The following is a 21038-nucleotide window of genomic DNA, read 5'->3' as shown; positions in this document are numbered from 1 at the left end:
TGTTTTCAGTAGGAACAGACTGCAGATTTCTGACATTTTGTGTAAATTTAGTCATGTAAAATGTTATTATTTCTAATGAAAAGAGTGAATCTTAAGTTAGACTTGTATTTCAAATTCATGTTGTGTAGCTTTCTGGATTTTATATTTATTGGGCTACATGCTTATTTGTCATATATGCCACACAGTGCATAAAATGTAACTGAAATGTTTAATTATTTGACCAATAAGAAAGTTAGAGACTTTAATTACTGGATTTGATGTATTTTAACGATATTTTGTACATATTATAGAGGCACCCAAACCCGCATATGCCATATGTGCATATGTGTAAAGAAATTGCTATTTCCATGCCACCCTGTAATTGGAGGCGACAGGACCAGCCTTATCAATGTTGTTAGTCTCATCTCAAACCTTCTAATGACTCAAGTGGCCAACACAGAACAAAACAAAACAAAAACGAAAAAACACCCCAAAAACCAACACAGTGCTTTATGATTTTACATCGGTTATAAATACACCGGATGCTATCAGAGAACTGATTTCTGTGTATACAGTGGGACTTCATTTTAGTAGAAATATTTTTTTACTTTCCCTCACACCCAAAAAAGGAAAAAAGAAACATTTCTATTTTCTTAAATCTTGCAATTGTGTACATTATTCAAATCAGCTTTTAAATAACGTAACCAAAAGGTGGGGGAAAAAGTAAAACGCCATCTCTGATCTAGAGCCAGCCTTTGTTGTCTGTTTGGACTCTGGACAGATCTAGCGCCTGCGCACTTGGAAGTTTGTCTGCGTGTCATGTTGAATGCTAAAACAGGATAGTCAACATGTCCACCGCGACGGCTCAACAAAACAATAACGAAGAGCCCGGGCTTCAGGGTACGTACCGTCCTCGGGTTTTCCCGGCTCCACGTCGTAGTCGTTACTTTACATGTTCGTAATGGACGCTTGTGTGTGTGAAAAATACCGCTACTGCGAAGGTTTTATTGTAAAAGTTATATCGAGGGTGGAATTTCCTCGTCGACTGGGAGGGGCGGGGGTATGTTGTTTGACGTCACCTCAAATGAGCCAATAGCGTCTTAGAAAAGCTTTGATGGACGCGTTACTGGCCAATCATGTACAAAGATTGAAGCTAGGTGGGCTTCAATAGCAACGAAAACAACTTTGAGGCAAAACACTGAATATTTTGGGGGATTTTTGTGACTTCCTTTTTGTTAAATTATTATTTTCCTATAATGGGCCGTATATTTTTGTGTGGGCAAGCTACTTCTTTACTCAAAAGCCCTTTGCACTTTTGATTATACATCAAATCTAACCGAAGGCAGTGGTCGCAATTTTTACCCAACTGCATGCAGGCAAACAGCTAAAAACATTTAAAACAACACTTAAGGTGTGCTCGCACTTCAAGCGACTAAAGCGCCATCACATTAGCTCTCGGGATGTTCTTCGTCATGCGTGGCAGCACCACAGCTGGAACAGCGACATGTCTGGGCAAACTGTCTCACCGTGCGCTCTGTAGTTATGCAAGACCTCGCATGGGAGCAACACTGATGGCAAATGCTTCTGTAAATGTGCAATCTATTATTTTTATGTCCATCCGCGAACCAAACAAATACACCATGCTTTGTTTTCGGGAAAGGGCGTCTCACGCTGTCACGTTGTGCGCTCACACAAACCCGCAGGCTCCGAGAGATTACGCAACACCCTTCCGTCTGCTGATTAAAAAAAAGAGTGCAGGCTGTTTATGGGGCAGTGGTACAAAGAAATGCGTGCCATCATGGATGCGGTGCACAGGCGGTTCATTTGAATTCGCAGAATCAGCGGTGCAGAAAATGTAGGTCAGCTGTTTCCATTTGAGGGTGTGTCTCTATGTGCTGTGTAATCAGCTGCGAGGTTTGTGCCTTATCACAGCAAGCTTACCTTCCTTGTGTCCTCTTGATCTTTATTTTACAAAGGGTCCTGGGTGGAGCTGGAGCTAAATGGGAATACAGGGGCCCAGGGGAGGCAGACCAACCTGCTAACACCACCTGCTGCAGACCAAATAAACGCAAATACTGGTATGAGTCAAACTCTGCAGACCTTGGAAGTGGTGCCTGAAAGTGATGAGACCCTAATTGGAGGACTAGAGCATGTGCCATCGTCCTCCTCTATCCACAACGGGGACATGGAAAAGATCCTCCTGGATGCACAACACGAATCCAGCCCAAGTAACTCCTCCTGCGATAGGTAGGAAGAAAAGTCATTTTTTGGTCTTCAAGGCCTTATATGTGTGTTTGTTATTGAGAAGTTTTTTTTCTTACTCCAAACATGTTGATTAAGCCCTCACAGGCCACCAAGTCCAGAGCAGGATGAGGGTCAGATTACATTTGATGTGGAAATGTCCAGCCCAAGAGGTAGTCAGGTAAAGCTATGTATTCAGCTCTAAAGTTTAAGACCCTTTAAAGTCTTTTTCATTGATCTAATCGCTTCATCTTTTATATTTGCAGTCAGAGGAAGATTGTGCAGAGAAGGACAGAGAGGAAGACATTTTGATGAACAAAGAAGTAGACTGGGTTGCTGACTGGTCGAGCAGACCTGAAAACATTCCACCAAAGTAACCAGGCTTTCAGAGCTACTTACTGATATGTCAGGAGACTGTCTTTAGCTGTGTTTTTCTTCTTTTCTTTTTTTTAATAACCTGTCATTTAATTTTTCCTATCAGAGAGTTCCACTTTAGGCACCCCCGACGTTCCGTTTCTCTAAGTATGAGAAAGAGTGGAGTCATGAAGAAAGGCGGCATCTTCTCTGCCGAGTTTCTCAAAGTCTTTATCCCTTCCTTACTCATCTCACACATCCTGGCTCTTGGGCTTGGGTAAGTCAAAAGTCACGCATCTCTACCATTGCTGAGCTTTTTGTTACACCAGCTGGAGTTTTCTCAAGTTGCCCTAATTATATGTTTGTCTGCAACAATCATATCTAGAAGTTATAGCCGTTCAAAGAGACAGCTTCCATGTTATGTTTATAAAGTGTATACCTTAATTTTAATCTATCACTTGTTATAAATGAGCATCATCATTTATCTAGTACTGTTGCAAAATATTATTGTTCTTTTCCTTTTTTCCAAACTGACTCAGTTTTGTTCCTTTTTTTTCCTTTTTCCTCTTTCCCAGAGTGTACATTGGGAAGAGAATTGCAACAGCCGCCACCAGCTCCTACTGAGTAGAAAATGAAGCAGTGCCTAGATGTTCTCCCTTCTCCAAGTCACTCAGCCATCCTCGTGTGGTCAAGCTCTCTCTCTGCATCTGTTGTACACCCGCACTTCCCTTCCGATCACCATTAAAAATTATATTGCATCGTAGATGTAGTCGTACACATGATGTAACCGTGGTTGCGCTCCATCAGATTTTGACCGAGGACAACACTGTACACACAGTTGTCACAAATTTGCATATATGCAGTAGGTAACAAAGTCTGTTCCACCTGAAAAGTATTCGTCGTCTGTTCGACTAAAAAATACGAGACAAGAGGATTTCAGATGAAGTTGCTTCAGGGTTTTAGTTTCTTTACTTGCCTTGTTGTTAAGTTACAAGAAATTGGACTGCGTCTGTCCTCTGTTGCCTTCGTAATTAATATCTGCAAGAAACTAATTAATCGGCTCTGGGAACAAAAGGGACTTGAATCGCCTTAACTTATTGAGCTTAACATTAGAGGTGCAGTGAAAGCGTGGTTGTAGTAGGGGGACGGGGTACTGCACTGTGGGATCAGTTTTTAAATTCCACACATTTTTAATAATAGAAGTTATATCTTTTTGACCGCAGAGGGTTTAAAAGCTTTTTTGTTCTGAAGGTTGGAAAGCGTAAACATTTATCTTGTATGTAGCTCCAGAATTTTACAGAAATAGTTGGAATATGCTATAATAGTGGCAACCTAAAGGCTGGAACGCAGTATACCAGGCCATATGCTATTTTTATTTGTTTTGTTGCCTACATATCTTCTTCTTTAACACATAATATAGCATCAGTGGCAAAGTGCCAAATTTGTATGCTTCACCACTGCACATCGGTGATTTATCTTGAGACTTTTTTTTTTTTTTTTACATTTTCTTATATGTTTAGGTATTTAAAGATGTAGATGTGAAAAATTAATTTAAGCTGTGATCTGCCCCTTGTAATAGATACTTTCCGACATTGTATAATCTGTTTATACAGTGATACTAATGCGTATTATATCTCATGCATCGTGGCAGTGTAAGTAATGTGTTTTTGCTGTCGTTTAATTGAAGCTTCAGTGGCAGAAAGGATCGCCACGGAGGAGGAAGAAGGGGTTTCTAGGGGTTCTCGTTTAAAAGTGTTATCAGATTTTAATCTGGATTTCACTGTACAGTAATTTCATCTAGCGTACAGTGTCTGTGTACCTTTTAAAGAAATTATTTTCTGGAGAAAATGCATGCATTTCTGTATATTGATGCTGATATGCTGACTGGATTATTCTGTCAGTGTCTGTAAATGGATCAGACCATAACAATATGGAAAAATTGGCTATAACTTACAGTATTGGCTGTTGGCTGTGTTGGTTTGGAAGCACTCGTACTAATTCCTAAACTGTGCATGTGAAAACAGATTTATGTACAGTTGATAAGTGTGCAATACTTGGAATTTTTGGAATATAAAGTTTGTACTGTATACAGTGGCTGATGTGAAAAAAAAATACAAAGGAAGTAAATAGAGATCCATAGAATTGAATTCATTTTTCAAGTATAAAAGGCACATATCATCATAATGGGCTTTCTGCACAGCTGAATAGTGAGCAGTGTGTTAAAACTTGAATGGACTTTGTACTGAATACAGAGGCTGAAACAAATGCAGCTGCTGTCTTTGGAAGTCATTTACATTTCATCACCATTAAACAAAGCACTCAGCGTAATAAGGATGAAAGTGAATGTGTGTGAATCCAAAATAAAATGTCTGTTGCTTCCTCATTTGTTGTTAGTAGTTCATTTAAAGAGGTTTCAGATGATCTTCATGAATGTGGACGTTTTAATTTTTATAAAAGATAGGGTTATAGTTGTGCTTTTTATTAGCATTTCTACTCTTTAGTGCACTGTTAATAACAGCGGTGAAGAAACACACTGTCAGATAGTTTGGAAGATGTCATACAGTATAAGGTCTGTAGATTTACTGTAAAGATGATAATTATTTTAATCCTTCCTGAATTTGTAAGTTTGCTCACTTACATAGAAATGGAAGGAACAAGGTAGTCGTCCAAGACGGTATGGTACATGGCCCCAGTGGCCCTTCAATGAGATAAAGTAATCCTGTACTGTCAGCAGAAACAGCCCCAAACTATAATGTTCCCACCCCTGTACTTGACTGTGGGGTTGGTGTTCATTGGAACATACTCTGCTTCCTCAACCATGCCAAAATGCTGAATTTTGGTTTCATCTGACCACAGCGCTTTCTCCCAAATTTTCGCTGACAAACTGGAGAACTTCAGACGAGTCTGTACATGAGCCATGGGACATAAGGAGGGGGACATAAAAATGAGATACTCTTCATATTTGTTGCAAGTAAACAAACTTACAAACATAGCAAGGGATCAAATAATTATTTCCCCCACTGTAGCTCTACTGGTTATAGTTATCAAAAGTTTATCCATACAACAATCAATGCATGGTATGTCACAAACTGTAAATCCAGTGCCAAAATGCTGTTGTGAGAAGAGTAGCCTTTCATATGAGCAGTTGTATAAACTGTTCAACTTCTAGATCAGGAGATTAATCTTTTTGTTAAAGTACTCCTTTTATCCCCTGACGTGTCCGTCTGATCTAACAGGTTGTGCAAAACATATTTCGCCTCCAAACTGCATGTATCACATCAGGACAGAAACATGGAGCTAAAGCAGAGCAGGGCGGGGCAGTGCGCATGCGCCGTTCCTCATTGTGGCCCTCCTCTCCTTCGAGCTCGTCTGGGTTTCAGGGACCCGTTATAGGAGTGAATCAAGGTCTACGAGTGCGAGACAGAGGTACAACTTGTCGTTTTAGGCTGCTGTTTTTAGGCCGCACGCTGCGAACTTGACTTCATATATAGAGACATTTTCAGACAGAGGCATTGTTCTCTCAGGGCGTCGACTGGCCAACAAGCGGAGCATCCATTCATCCTTTCATTGGCAGCTGAGGTTTTCCAGTCTCGCTAGCTAGCGTTAGCCAAGAGGCAGGGGGCACCCGTGTCGGAGAGAGCTTCAAAATGTCGGGGTACCAAGGAAAGAAGAACATCCCACGAATTACAGTGAGTTTTGTTTCATTTTATCATATCTGTCCTGCAGTGGAGGTGTATAAAGGGTGTATAAAGGGTACGGTGAGCTTCACAGTTTAGACCAAAAGCTAGCCAGCGCTTATCCATCCATTTACACTGACGCTGTCAACAGCAGCAGCAGCAGCAGCCCAGCTCCACATACCGACAGCCTGGGATGGTAACCAGCTAGTGTGCAAGCCTTTTAACAATTCCTCATTTGAAATCTGGGTCTTACAATTTTTTCTCTGTAATGAATACTCAGATCAGGTCATTTAGCTGCCATTATTAGCCCTTATTCTCTCAGAGCATCCTCAGCCTGAAGGGTGTAGTTAACAGGTTTAGACACAGATTCCCTCACTGTGTCGTTTTTCATCTTCCACCTTCTATCCTCCAGCATCCACCATGCCTGCCCTCTTCAGTGGACTATGTGTTTTTTTGTTGTCTTTCTTTCTTGTTTATGGATTAAAAAAAATCCTGATTCATATTCAGTCAAATATTGCTACAGATCCTGATTTGCTAATATACATTAATTTTGCTTTGATTTATGGTGCAGCTCTTCACCCAGACCACACATAATCATTAGGGGGAATGCAGCAGGCTTGCTGTGATAGTTAAAAGAAGTAAAACCTCACTCGCAAAGTAGGTCATTGCACAGCTCCCATCCAAACCCTATGCTTTCATCATGCAGCAAGAGGGCTGATTCTGCAGCATATAGACTCAGCAGCTTTATGTTTGATCACTTAATCACATCAAAATCTTTTATGTACTGGCTGTGTTTCATACAGATGGTTGTCAGGTCCTTCGCAGGTCGATCCAGGGTCATAAACACACGAGTCTGACATCCCAGACACACCATGCAGACAGCAGCAACTCTACAGCCAGCCTTTCCCAGGCTTTCACACTCAGTACAACACCACCTATTAGTCTGGAGTGAATGAACTAGATAGTTTCACTCTGCAAAGCTTTAAACAAAATGCCAAGGTTAGTCTGAAAAGCACTAGCTGAATTTGTTCAAAGCACACTAAAGCAGGAATAATAGCAGTCCTTTGAAGAATGTGCCTTAAGAGTTTCACAGCAACTTAACCTCTGCTAGCACCATATTGAGGTGCAGTTGTTTGTCGCACAGCTTGATTTTGATTGAGGCTGTGTGTTCTTTTATAGAGTTTGGCTCTTGTATAGGTCTTTTTAAATTTTTCTTTGTAATCTCTAACTGTGTCATATCCATCAATATCCAGAATTTGTCTGTTAATAGTTGATTCATGGTTATTACACAGTAATATTAAAAGAGACATGCCAACGGCTTTTGTCTTTAATTAAAAAACAAAACACAAAACTAAGATTAGGGTCAAACAAATGCTTTTTATTTAAAACAATGACTTAAAGTTATGGTATATCCTCTGATATAGTTTTCCTTTCAGACACACCAAGGTGAAACAGAGTACCCTTTTTGTGCATTTTAAGGATGCGTTGCCAGGAGGGAAGTTCCTTAGCGCCATCTGTTGGACAAACTATGCAAACAAATAATTGAAGGGTGTTTCTTTCATCTTCTCTTTGCTTTTTAACTTTAACATATCCGTGATTCTAAATGCTGAAACGATGGATCAGCAAATAGCTAATATTTCCGATAGTTTCGATTCTGGCTACCCAATATATTTGTGTGGTAATTGTCTGATAATTGATGCATAAAAGATGAAGATGTTGCTTTTTCTTATTTTGGAGTTTATGGTAATGATCAGCATCTGATATATGATTTAGATGTTGGCACATTCATTTTGGAAGTTGAGGACTACATTTGATATTGTATGTGTATACCGCAAGCTCAGTACACTAGCTGCTGACCACTCGGGCACAGAAAGGACACAGGTTAAATGACCCACTTATGTCAGCGCAGTGGTTTGTGAGATCATGTCAGCCATGCCCTGTACACTTAATGCTTCCTGCAGTCTGTAAAGCTGGACACACTGAGTGTTTCCTGCTGTGAGTTTTGCTGCAAAACGTTTTTTTATATCTTCGGAGACCCCAGAAAGCCTTTAGGAGAAGTAGGCCAGCCTGTTATGCTTTCCTTTCATCTCATTCAGGTGGAGGCAATTGTGTCACTCAAGAGCCTGCGCTAAGAATCTTTCCCTCTCTTCAAATGATGTGTCTGTTATGCATGAATAAGTCTACTAAATTAATCCTAGTCATCATGTAGACAGGTTGAGGATTGGTATGGATCAAGCCATGCTTTGCATGAGACTTTGAGCAATCTGGGAAATATTCACAGCTTTAGCTTCGGTCACTCTTCTTTTCTAAAACTGTGTTTGTGGGTAAAAGATTTTCTGTTGAGTCATGGATCAAACTGCTGGCTGCTGGAAGTTAAAATAAAATATTTATTGCTTGGTTTAGCTAATGCTGAGAAAATGCTGTCTCATCCTTTCAGAGTGACCGCCTTCTGATCAAAGGGGCGAAGATAGTGAACGATGATCAGTCGTTTTTGGCTGATATCTACATGGAAGATGGAGTCATCAAGTAAGTCCTTCTTTTTCTGCTTTTGCTTTTTGTAACTTCATTCACTTCTTTATGCCTGATTTTTTTCTTTTTGATTGTCTCATTGAGGCAAATTGGAGACAACCTTATTGTTCCTGGTGGAGTTAAAATCATTGAGGCTCATGGAAGAATGGTGATGCCCGGGGGTATTGACGTGCACACCCGATTCCAGATGCCTGACCGAGGCATGGTGGCTGCGGATGATTTCTACCAGGGTACCAGGGCGGCCCTGGCTGGGGGGACAACCATGATCAGTATGTGACACATCAGACAGACTTGCTCGTGTATTTTCAGCCAGTTTACACATACAGCGATGTTGTTTTGGGGATTATGACATTGCAGATGTGAATGCCATCAAGCGTATGATTTAATTTAACAGTTTGCTTGTGCACATGAAATCAGACCTGCTTGTTTGTATTCTATAGTTGACCATGTGGTGCCGGAGCCTGGCGTCAGCCTGGTTGCTGCCTTCACACAGTGGAGAGAGTGGGCTGACAGCAAGTCTTGCTGTGACTATTCTCTGCATGTGGACATCACAGAGTGGAACAAAGGCAACCAGGAAGAGATGGAGACTTTAGTGAAGGACCATGGTATGTAGTCGGAGTTGTACTCAGCTCATGTCTCCCACGTACGGCTCAAAATTTTAGACTTATCTGACTTTTTACTGGGGTGGTGAAATGTTGCCATTTCCCTGTTGTAAAAAGTGGTTCTCTGACTGCGTAGGAAAGAAAATCAACCTGCAATAACCTAAAATTTTTGCTGTGCAATTTTTTTTTTATCCTTTTGGTTTTTTTACTTCCTCCCTTCGCTTTGGGTTTTTCCCTCTTTTGCTCTCTTTATTCCACCTTTTGGCTGTTTTCTCTCATAAGTTTTCTTCCTTCAGGTGTCAACTCTTTCCTGGTCTATTTGGCTTATAAGGATGTTTTCCAACTTTCTGACTCTCAGGTATGCTTGGCTGCTGGGATCTCTGCTGAGTCGTCTGTCACAGCACATGTTTTGTAGGCTTTTAGATGTCTTTGGTATAAATGACCCCCACCCCCCCCAATGAGCTCGACCACTTTTCTCCATGTTCTTGTAGATCTACGAGGTGTTCAGTGTCATCAGAGATCTCGGAGCCATCGCCCAGGTTCATGCTGAGAATGGAGACATCATTGCAGAGGTAACGTAGCCCCTTATAAAGTCAGTGATGTCAAACCAGATACTTCAGTATTTGATAATAATGTTTTTGTGGATGTTTTAGGAGCAGAGACGTATTCTAGAGCTGGGGATCACAGGACCTGAAGGTCACGTGCTCAGCCGCCCCGAGGAGGTAAGACTGATGATGTCTAAGAGTGACAAGCGACAGCCTGGATATAGTGTGGAACAGAAGAATCACCTGTGTCTCACCTCATTATCCGCAGGTAGAGGCCGAGGCGGTCAATCGTGCTGTCACCATCGCCAATCAGACCAACTGTCCCCTCTACATCACCAAGGTGATGAGCAAGAGTGCTGCTGATGTCATTGCTCTGGCTAGAAAAAGGGGTAAGAAGAGAAACTTATAAAAATACTTTCTCTTTTTTTACTCTGCTTGTATTCCTGACACGTAGCGTTGACATCATCCTGTCTGCTCCTGCAGGTGCTGTGGTTTATGGAGAGCCCATCTCTGCTAGCTTGGGCACAGATGGTACTCATTACTGGAGTAAGAACTGGGCCAAGGCAGCAGCCTTTGTCACTTCTCCACCACTTAGTCCTGATCCAACCACCCCCGACTACCTCAACTCCCTGCTGTCATGGTAGGTGCTTTAAGCTAGGACATAAACAGCTGTAACGCAGTGATTTGACAGATGTTACAGCTGTGTGCTGCATTTGAATTTTCAGCTGTATCTGTAATCACATTTATTATCGAACACCTGATGACAGCAGATAATCATAACATTTCCATGAGCAGCCTTAATAAAAATGTTACATTTCAAACATTTTCGGATGAATTAATCTAAAATGGCACATTACACATCACACACATGAAGGATATCTCGCTTTGTTTCTTATGTAGCGGGGACTTGCAGGTGACCGGAAGTGCTCACTGTACTTTCCAAACTTCTCAGCGTGCGGTAGGCAAAGATAACTTCTCCCTCATCCCAGAGGGAACCAACGGCACCGAGGAGAGGATGTCCCTAATCTGGGACAAATGTGTGGTGAGCTTAATGTGACCCACTTTTCACGCATTCCAGAAAATTTGGAACATAAAGCAAAATCCCCGGCAAACCTCGCCGCATGTTTACACTCACTGAAATTAAGCGATCTGTTGTCGTGTCACTAAAGGTGACCGGAAAGATGGATGAAAACCAGTTTGTGGCAGTGACCAGCACTAACGCGGCCAAGATCTTCAACCTGTACCCCCGCAAAGGCCGCATCGCCGTGGGGTCCGATGCCGACCTTGTGTTGTGGGACCCAGACGTCACTAAGATCATCTCAGCTAAGAGCCACAACCTGGTCAGATATTTACATAGCTTGTTACGACTCTTGATTCCCAATATATTTAGTCATTTGTGTGTCTTATACATAATGTGACCTAATTCTTAAGCTCAAATGCTCTTTGCATGCTGAGCCTGGTCTGTGTTAGCAAGTGAGGTACTAATATGGTATTAACAGGCAGGAGTGACAAAAGATAGAGAATAACAAGGAATCTGAGTGAAAAATAAGCTTCAAATATATCCTCTGTTTTATTATGCAAATTTTAAATTTAAAAAATGACTTGTTGCACTGTTCACTATACTAAATGGCATCTTGTTAACTGTTTACCCCTTGAAGCCAACTTGACTTAAAGCTCTCAGCTGAGGGGTTTCTGTCATATTTCAGTTGTGCTTATAGACTGGGTGTACATCAGAAGTAACTCTTGGAAAAACCCGGAAACCACATTTTTATTGATATATACTAAAACTGTGGCAAGGACTCCAGACCATTACAGACTACAGGACCACCAAACCCTCCCCCGCATCCTCTGATGTCTCCTTCCTCAACGAGCTCAACAACTTTTATGCTCGTTTTGAGCGAGGGAACCCCACAACCACAACCAAAGCAGACGTGACGCCAGACCACCAACCTCTGACTCTCTCCCCCACCGATGTAGGAGCGGTGCTGAGCAGGATCAATGTCCACAAGGCTGCAGGTCCCGATGGCATCCCCGGGCGTGTTCTCAGAGCGTGTTCTGAGGAGCTTGCAGGAGTGCTGACAGACATATTCAACCTGTCCTTGGCCCACGCTGTGGTACCGGCCTGCTTCAAATCCACCTCCATCGTCCCGATACCCAAAAACTCCAACCCATCTTGCCTCAATGACTACCGCCCAGTAGCACTCACCCCCATCATCACTAAGTGCTTAGAGCAGCTGGTCCTAGCACACTTCAAATCCTGTCTCCCCCCCACCCTGGACCCCCACCAATTCGCATACCGCCAGAACAGGAGCACAGAGGATGCAGTCTCCATCGCACTGCACTCTGTCCTCTCACACCTGGACAACAACAACACCTACGCCAGAATGCTGTTTATAGACTTCAGTTCAGCGTTCAATACAATCCACCCCTCACAACTCATCAGGAAACTGACAGACCTGGGTATCAGTTCCCTCATCTGCAAATGGTTACTGGACTTCCTGACCAACCGCCCCCAACATGTCCGGCTGGATAACCGCTGCTCATCTACCATCACAATGAACACCGGTGTACCACAAGGCTGTGTGATGAGCCCTTTCCTCTACTCCCTCTTCACCCACGACTGCAGACCTGCTGATGGTTCCAACACCATCATTAAGTTTGCAGATGACACCACGGTGATTGGCCTCATCAGTGACAACGAGGAGGCCGCCTACAGGGAGGAGGTGGATCGTCTGGCTGAGTGGTGCGACACAAACAACCTGCTGCTTAACACCGAGAAGACCAAGGAGCTCATCGTGGACTACAGGAGGAATGCTGACCCACATCCACCCATCCACATTAAGGGGACGGCTGTGGAGCGTGTGAGCAGCTTCAAGTTCCTGGGAGTCCACATCTCCGAGGATCTCACCTGGACGACCAACTGCTCCAAGCTGGTCAAGAAGGCTCACCAGCGCCTCTTCTTCTTGAGGACTCTGAGGAAGAACCACCTGTCCTCAGACATCCTGGTGAACTTCTATCGCTGCACCATCGAGAGCATCCTGACCAACTGTATAACAGTCTGGTACGGGAACTGCTCTGCCTCGGACCGGAAGGCGTTGCAGAGGGTCGTGAAAACTGCCCAGCGCATCGCCGGAGCACCACTTCCTGCCATAAAAGACATCTACAGGAAGCGGTGTCTGAAAAGGGCTGGGAAAATCATCAGAGACCCCAGTCACCCATCACATGGACTCTTCACCCTCCTGCCCTCTGGGAGGCGCTACAGGAGCCTCCGGACTAAGACCACCAGGTACCGGAACAGCTTCTTCCCCACAGCTGTCAGACTCCTGAACTCTGCCTCCTGACATCTGACCCACGTTAAACTCATGGACTGAACATACACACACACACACAATGGACAACTGTACCCTCAAACACACAATAATAACATGGAGTGAACCACCACTCACAACCACTAGCACTTTATATAGCCTCTGTAGAAATTATCCACACCCTCACTTACCTTAACTGCACTACTGTATAGCTCTGTGTAAACAATCATTCTGTACATACGATAATTTTTAACCCTACAACTGTTTACAACTTGCATAGTTCCCATTTCTGTATAGCTGTATATCTCAGATTCCTGTAAAGTTATTTATTTCATATTCTGTATAGTTTTTCATATTTATATCCTGTTCATATCCTGTACATAGCTTGTACTCACTACAGCCTGTACATACTTATAGTTATAGAATATTCACAACATACTTCATACCGTGTACATTATAACATAATAGACCCATTTCTGTAATATACTTACATATCTATATTATTGCTAATATATATTGTAATATATCTATATCACTAAAGCACTTCTGGATGGATGCAAACTGCATTTCGTTGCCCTGTACCTGTGCATGTGCAATGACAATAAAGTTGAATTCTATTCTATTCTATTCTAACTCATCATTAAGGTACAGAGGAGGTCGTCAAATGGTCGCCTTTTTGAGGGAAAGGATTAAAGCAGGCAAAAAAAAAAAAATCGATATGATGCAATATAAGATATCAGGGAAATTTACTTTTGCTTCTGTACCTCAGATATTTATTTAGGACTTTTAAGAGATTTCTGCTAATCTTGTAAAACCATAAAACTTCTTCGTGTTCCAGGCTGTGGAGTACAACATCTTCGAGGGGACAGAAGTGCGTGGAGGTCCTCTGGTGGTGATCAGCCAGGGCAAGATTGTGTTGGAGGAGGGCAGCCTTCACACCACGGAGGGCTGTGGGCGCTACATCGGCCGTAAACCCTTCCCGGACCACGTTTACAAGAGGATAAAAGCTCGCAGCAGGGTGAGTCCTGTGCGTGTATCTAAGGAGCAGCCACAGCTGCGGAGACCTCATTCTTATAATACGAATGACCGTGTTATTATGTTTAGCTCACAGAGCTGCGAGGAGTCCCGAGGGGTCTGTACGACGGGCCAGTTTGTGAGGTGACTGTGACTCCCAAGGTGATGTCCACAGTTTCCTCGGTGAAGACTTCCCCTGCCAAGCAGCAGCAGCAACAACAGCAGTTTACTCACCAGCCTGTGCGCAACCTTCACCAGTCTGGCTTCAGTCTGTCTGGTGAGTCAGAACACCTGCCAGTTTGCCTTTTTTCACAGCTGGCCATTTAGATTGTCTAATATTTTATTCGAAAATATTTTTAGGCGCCCAAATTGATGACAACGTTCCTCGTCGCACCACTCAACGCATCGTGGCTCCTCCCGGTGGAAAAGCTAACATCACCAGCCTCGGCTAAGCACTTTTTCTCCACATAGCCAGGGAGGGGGGTCGCAGGGCCACACGGGACCAGAGGCTGCTCTTACAAATGTCACATCACGTCCCTTTGCTGATCACCTCCGACTCCCCTATGCAGCCCACACCATTTATTAATATTCACACATACCACCACGTCACCTCATGCAAAGAAAAAAGAAAGCACTATTCCATTTCGCTTCACCGTCTCGAGATAGTTAAATACCGAGGAAGGATCAAGTGAATTGAAGCAGCTCTTTTTTTAATGCTGTTTTCACGGCCAGTTTGATTATTGATGAAATTAATTTGTTTACATTTTTTTGTATATTTTCAGCTGCATGTGATTGTTTATTTGCCCTCTTGGCTCAATAAGCTGACCCAAAATTCACCCCAAGGAATATTTTAGCAACAGGAACCTTTGGCGGTTGTTCTTCTTGCGCTGTTCGTTTTCCACGTATTAGAATGTTTTGGTGGTTCTCAGACATCAGCCATCTTTAGCTGAAAGCAGAGCCTCTGTTGCCACCGTTAACAATGCTGTTTCTACTGTTATGAGACTGTTTGTTCAGAAATGAGAAATTAGATAGTAGAATATTGTTTTTCAATAACACCTCAAGTCTGCAGTATTTGAATTTATGCTTGGTTTTAAGTTTAAGCCATGTATTGAGCTGAGCAATTCACCTGTCTTCCTTTAGTGATATAGTTGCACTCTGTTTCCATTTTTTTAAAAATATTGTCTTTTTGATGTTTTATGTTTTAACATTTTTAAGTCATTTTGGAAAACGCTGACTGCACTGAAAGGAAAAGAAAAGGGTATTTTTAGGGTTAAACCACTCATTTAGCTTCACCCCGGGGGAGAAATTGCTAGTGTTCTGCCTGAGAAACACACTCTTCCCTCATTTCTTCCTCGCGTTTTTTCCCCTCATGTTGGTTGATAGGTTGTCTGGGCGAAAAGCTTCCAATAATAGCAACACTGGATGTGGTTAAGGATATAGTCAGTCGAAGAAGCTCGATTGGAAGGTTTGCCCACAACCTCTCTGCACCTGGTGCTATAAATATATATATAAAAATATATATGACCATTGCTGTATATGTGCAGATGATGTCACAGCAGTCGTGTAAGCTTTGTAATAACAGCAGCCGGAGTCGAGTCACCAGTTACCCAGTTTTAACAGAACACGTTTTGCACCTGTAACAATCCAAATGGTTGAAACTGTATGTGAGCTTGCAACTTTTTATTTGTAACAGATTTGTCTGTATGTTTTAGGATATGTGTTGAAATACTTGCCTGCCTGTTCTGTAAAGATATTGATAGCACACTGTATCTATGAAGGCTCTTTAAAGATGTGAAACGATGAGTTGTTTTTTGAGACCTGATGAAAAAAAGAAATGCTTCTGTATGTACATGAAACCCCCCACACAGTGTGCTGATGATGTGTCCACTGTTCTCGGTGTTAGTGTTGTGAATGAATTACCGGGTATATCGTTTTCCTTCCTCTCTATCTATCTGCCTGACGTTGTCAACACCAGATTCACTCAAGCTAGTAACCGTATCGGTCACACAGCGTTGTGCAGCCATACTGTAAACACTGGATTTTTCCCCCCTCCTCATTGCCTTGTCAAAGTGTAGGTTTTGTATGCCAAGCTATAATGTGAAGTGATTTACATTTGGGAAACTTTCTTGATAATGGTCATTGGGTTGTAATGTTGAGCACTGTTGTTTGCCCTTCTCCACCTAGTGTGATACTACTGCTCATGTATGTTTTGTAGGATACCAGAGTTTGGGAGGAAATCATCGATCCTGTCAGCATTTGGTTGTGTTGACTTCAGTGGATTAAAATAATAAAAATAAAACCTGTGGTACTGACTTCTTTCTTTTTTCTAATAAATAAAAGATGTTTTGACACCAGGAAAATACAAAACACACTGTTGTGTAGACCAAGTCCTTGGGACCCTCATGGTTCAAAAAGTGTTTTGATCATAGTTACAGTCTTGGATAATTATCCAAGAATTATTTGAGATTCTTGAGTTCAGACATTTAATTCCACTCTCCCAGTGATTTAAAGAATATGAGCTTTCAATATTCATTCAGATGTTTTCTAGAATGGGGTTAATTTTCTTCTGTCATTAGACAGTTTTTCTTATGTACATTTTCAACATGTTCAGCTAGTTTGTTCTTCTGTGTGAATTTCAGTTCTGCACTTTGGCTGTCAGGTGAATGACTCGGTGTATTTCACATCATTAAACATTGTTTTCCAAAGATTCAGCAATTATAAAAATTCAGCTCAAACCATTCAGCTATTAGCATTTACACTGCATTTTCTACAGGAAATGCATTCTCTAGTGTTATTTACCAGTTTCACTTACTGTTGTTGACATGTTAAGAGTTAAGTTGAAATTCTATTATAAATATTAACATCAGTATGTTATGTTAACAACACTTGTGAAGGTATTTAGAGAACCGTAAGAGACTCTTATAAACATCTGAAAGAAAATCATCTTTAATCATAGATGGAGACTTGTGCAAAAAATATTATTTTTAATTAATTATATTTTTTAATTTGATTTCAGTTTCTCTGTCAGTCAGTTTCTTTCGGTCTGACACAGCAACTGCACAGAATTTTTAATTTTTGGAAGAAGCCTTTTTTTGTCTTCTGTTTGATTTTAAGGTCTTCAGACTCCTCTGTCTCAGCTGTCTCAGACATGGATGCAGTTTCAGCAGAAAGTTCCTCACAGGGAACATTAGGCACTGGCAAACTTTCAGAAAGGAGTTCCTCACTGGGAAGAACATTCAACACTGGCACATTTTCAGAGGGAAGTTTATCAACTGGTGGAACATCGGGCGTTGAAGGACTGTCTGAAGGAGGTTCTTCATTTGGAAGAACATCAAACATTGGAAGACTTGAAGGGGGCTTAAAGATATTGGATACGTGATTCTCTGCTACACCAGCAATCGTCTTGAGCAGCACTGGTGCAAAGTTTGCAATGTTGTTAAGTAGAACTTCCTGGTTCTTGTCTTTAAGAATTTAAACGGAATCGTTCATCATGCTGAGGAGTTTAAGTGTTCTGTAGAATAAGGCTATTTAAATATCTTTTAAACATATTTAAAGCACCACAGAAATATTTCAAGACTGTAGCTGGACTGTTAATTGTATGTCAGATGTGACCCAGATGAAATTAAGGAGGTATAGCCTCTGGAAATTTAAGGAGCATCCGGGCTATGTCCCTTATTTTATTAATATTGTTCACTGCCCATACCTGAAACAGAAAACACATTTACAGTGCAGTTTTGTTCAGAGGTTATGTAAAAAAAGAAATCTCCAAATTACTTGTGAGTGTTCTAGACTTACCAGTTTCAGAAGAGGTTTGGCGTCGTCTCCTTCAAAGTCTTTTAATTCAAACTCCCAAAGCCTTCAAAAGAAAACAAAAAAGAGGTTTTCTGTCAGCATTTACGCTTCATCGCAAACAGACTTTCAGGTGTCACAGTAACTTAATCTCCTGTTTTAATTTTTATGTTTTTTCCCGACTATAAAATTACACCATGTGTTTAAAAAAAAAGCATAAATAAAACCTGGCTGCTCGTTTGATCACCGAGGACTCCAGCTGTGTGGCTCACGTAGTGTTTATCTTTTGGGAAAATCAGGCCGGTGTAATTTAGGTGAATTTCACAACGTCTCACACACTCATCTGTGTTTTCCAGCCGTCTTTGTCATAGTTTAACAGCATAATCAGATATGATGTTATATAGTAATAAAATAGCTCATGCAGTGAATAAGGGGTAACACCCTGATAAGCAATGCTTCACTTACTCTTAGTTAGGGTGTCGTTGATTCGAAAGCTGCACAGCACTTTGTCAACATTTCGGGCGGGAAGGAATCCACTTCCTCTCACCACCACTTGGAAGGACTCTGACAAGGCGAAGAGAAACACATTATGTCACCTCATCTATAAAATATTATTGAAAATAAATGAAGTTATTTCATCTTCTTTGGTCCAAAGTAATCCCAAGCAGCAGTTTACATACACTCGTGTTGAGCATGAATGTCGTGGAAATTTGGAGCTTTTAATAATTTCTTTCAACAGTTCTTTTTCCAGGGGAAATTAGTTTAAAACAAGAACTGGGTGTGCAAGTTGGATTTTCTCTAATCCACACAGGGTCAAGTGTGGATTCCCCTCAGATGAGAGGAAAATGGCGTTCAGGAAAATCCAACAGTTCCATGAACTAGAAACCACACGACAAAAATTCCCTTCACTGTCCCAGTAAAGGGAATTTCACATCGCTTATTATTATTTAAGATGTAATGAAAACATTGCGTCACTTACCCATTTTCCCTGGGTGATGACATCATAAAAAATGATGTCATCCCCCATTTGTCCAATGCTATTCGGCCTCTCTGCATGTCCAGACTTCTCAACCTGAGTTGTCCCTCTGAGATATTCTGTCTAATCTCGACCATCCTGGTTGCTCTGACTTTGCCTCATGTCTTTTTGTCAGTGTTACCATCTCCAATCCATACATCACTACCATCTTGTAAACCTTTCCTTTCACTCTTTCTGCTATCCTTCTGTCACAAATCTTCTGTAGTGCTCTTTCTCAGCGTGAAGCCATGCTGCTGCTCGCTAATTGTCACATTTTTCCCATATCTCCACAGTACGGCTCATCAGCTTTATCCCTCTGTAGGTACTACAGCTCTGTGGAATCCAATCCACCCACCACAATAATACTAAACACCCCCAACAGTTTATCCATGCCTCAAGTATCCTGTGTTGATCTTGAAATTGTTAATTAATGACTTGCTACACTAAGAATTCTGTACATGTGTTATAATTCATCCAACTACAGCAGCCTGTATTATAACAAAATGTATTTTCATTGTTTTCATTGTCTTACATATTTGTATATATTATACAAATTATATAATATTATATTTTCCTTAAGCCTAGTAAAGACCATTTAATTTAAATACTAATGATTATAGAGCACACTATAGTTATGGGAAAACATTTGCACTGTTGCAAACAAATAGTTGCTTTGCAATTTGACAGAAAAACTGATTAAATAATAAACTCTGATTAGACTTAGCACTCAAGCTGAGGCCAAAAAACAGTGCGTGCAACGGTTCACCTGTCTCTGCTGCAGGAAATTAGATTATGAGTCACCGCTGGGTTCTGACTGACGCTATTTCGTTGTGTGGGGAATAATCGATTGAGTATTTCACATGCAAAGATGGCTGCAACTGCCTTCCTTTGCAGACGAACAGCAGGGGTCCCAACTGTGTGAGTGTTAATAAAGACTTCTAATAAAGTCAAACAGCTGGATGCAACAAAAACACCTCAGGGTAACATTTTGTCAAACTAGGATTAGGCTACAGTCACTGGTGAGTCTCATTAAACAGCCTTTCGCAGGCAGGGCTGTGCCAGCACTGGCAAATCAGGCGTCTTTAATTTAATTAATTACATTTAATTAAAAATAATTTTTTAGTTTAGTTGAGTTTTTTTTTATTATCTGGTGTCTATTGTGTCTGATGCTAAGACTAAAATATGCCTTTTGACCCAAACATTAATTCATTATGGACTGGCTTTAATCATTTATTAATATTATTTTTATTTATTTATTTATTTAACTCAGTGTGAGATTTATTTCAGCAGTGTAAGAAGACAAAAGATTGTGACACGGAGAGAGTTGGCAAACCTGCCTTACATTTGGTGTGAAAATAAACACTATCCATCTTCTGTTCATATGAATATTATTAGAATGTGACTTTGAGGGCTCTTTAATAACAGGGGTGAAATTTTCTAGATAATTAATTAATATTAATAACAATGATTTGTAATTAACGTGAATATTTCTCACTCTATTATAATTAAAAATGGTTTTTCCTTCAGCTTGTTTTTATCTTGTATACTTTTACTTAAGTAAATCTCCTGATTAAAATATCCTGAAATAAATTAACTGTAATTGATTCACTGGGACTAGTGCTTTTATATATTGTACCATTGTTTCCGGGGACTTTTTTAAGGATGTGCAACTCTGTAACAATCCTTTGCAAAAGGATCTATGTGGACGTGCATGCAGAGAGGCAGTGAGACACTAGGTGGAGCCACAGGGTTGTGGTTCTCACTCTCCTTTTATGTTCCAGCTCCTCAGTCGCTTCTTCCCACAGGGATGCTTCCAGCAAAAATGAACCGAACATGACATCTCCGTCACACTGAATGCTCACATCAGTTAAAAACTTCTGTGATTATGTAGAGTGAAGCCCCTGGCTGTTTGACAGTTGTCCAATTAGGACTTAGCATGATGAGCGCACTGATTAAACCGGAGAGGGGAATCCTTTTATGTCAAC

General features: G+C 41.3%; 2 protein-coding genes and 1 long non-coding RNA gene across 4 annotated transcripts in view; 2 read left to right on the top strand and 1 right to left on the bottom strand.

The window, feature by feature from the left end:
- Nucleotides 1-1015, bottom strand: part of LOC143421465 (uncharacterized) — a 75188-nt gene extending 74173 nt beyond the window's left edge. Inside the window, exon 1 of the long non-coding RNA XR_013101123.1 lies at nucleotides 888-1015. This is a non-coding gene — a long non-coding RNA (uncharacterized LOC143421465). The remainder of the gene's footprint in view (nucleotides 1-887) is intronic.
- On the top strand, nucleotides 732-4957 carry bnip3la (BCL2 interacting protein 3 like a). The gene is made up of 6 exons (XM_004544244.6): nucleotides 732-879; nucleotides 1956-2226; nucleotides 2320-2401; nucleotides 2487-2593; nucleotides 2702-2851; nucleotides 3150-4957. Exons 1-6 carry the CDS (start codon nucleotides 828-830, stop codon nucleotides 3196-3198), a joined length of 711 nt encoding a protein of 236 aa, XP_004544301.1. The 5' UTR covers nucleotides 732-827; the 3' UTR covers nucleotides 3199-4957.
- Nucleotides 4958-5915: 958 nt separating this feature from the next.
- dpysl2a (dihydropyrimidinase like 2a) lies at nucleotides 5916-16561 on the top strand. 2 transcript variants are annotated; one of them, XM_004544241.4, is made up of 15 exons: nucleotides 5920-6000; nucleotides 6099-6263; nucleotides 8689-8777; nucleotides 8865-9049; nucleotides 9221-9385; nucleotides 9679-9740; nucleotides 9874-9954; nucleotides 10036-10104; nucleotides 10196-10316; nucleotides 10411-10567; nucleotides 10828-10969; nucleotides 11097-11267; nucleotides 14074-14253; nucleotides 14340-14526; nucleotides 14610-16561. In XM_004544241.4, exons 2-15 carry the CDS (start codon nucleotides 6222-6224, stop codon nucleotides 14699-14701), a joined length of 1743 nt encoding a protein of 580 aa, XP_004544298.1. In that variant the 5' UTR covers nucleotides 5920-6000; nucleotides 6099-6221; the 3' UTR covers nucleotides 14702-16561. The 2 variants fall into 2 exon arrangements, with proteins under 2 accessions (XP_076746857.1, XP_004544298.1); XM_076890742.1 differs by having other exon boundaries at nucleotides 5916-6263.
- Nucleotides 16562-21038: the final 4477 nt, after the last annotated feature.

This window comes from Maylandia zebra, linkage group LG12 (assembly GCF_041146795.1).
Source record: "Maylandia zebra isolate NMK-2024a linkage group LG12, Mzebra_GT3a, whole genome shotgun sequence".
Classification (NCBI taxonomy): Eukaryota; Metazoa; Chordata; class Actinopteri; order Cichliformes; family Cichlidae; genus Maylandia; species Maylandia zebra.
This window is presented reverse-complemented; position numbering and strand designations above follow the sequence as displayed.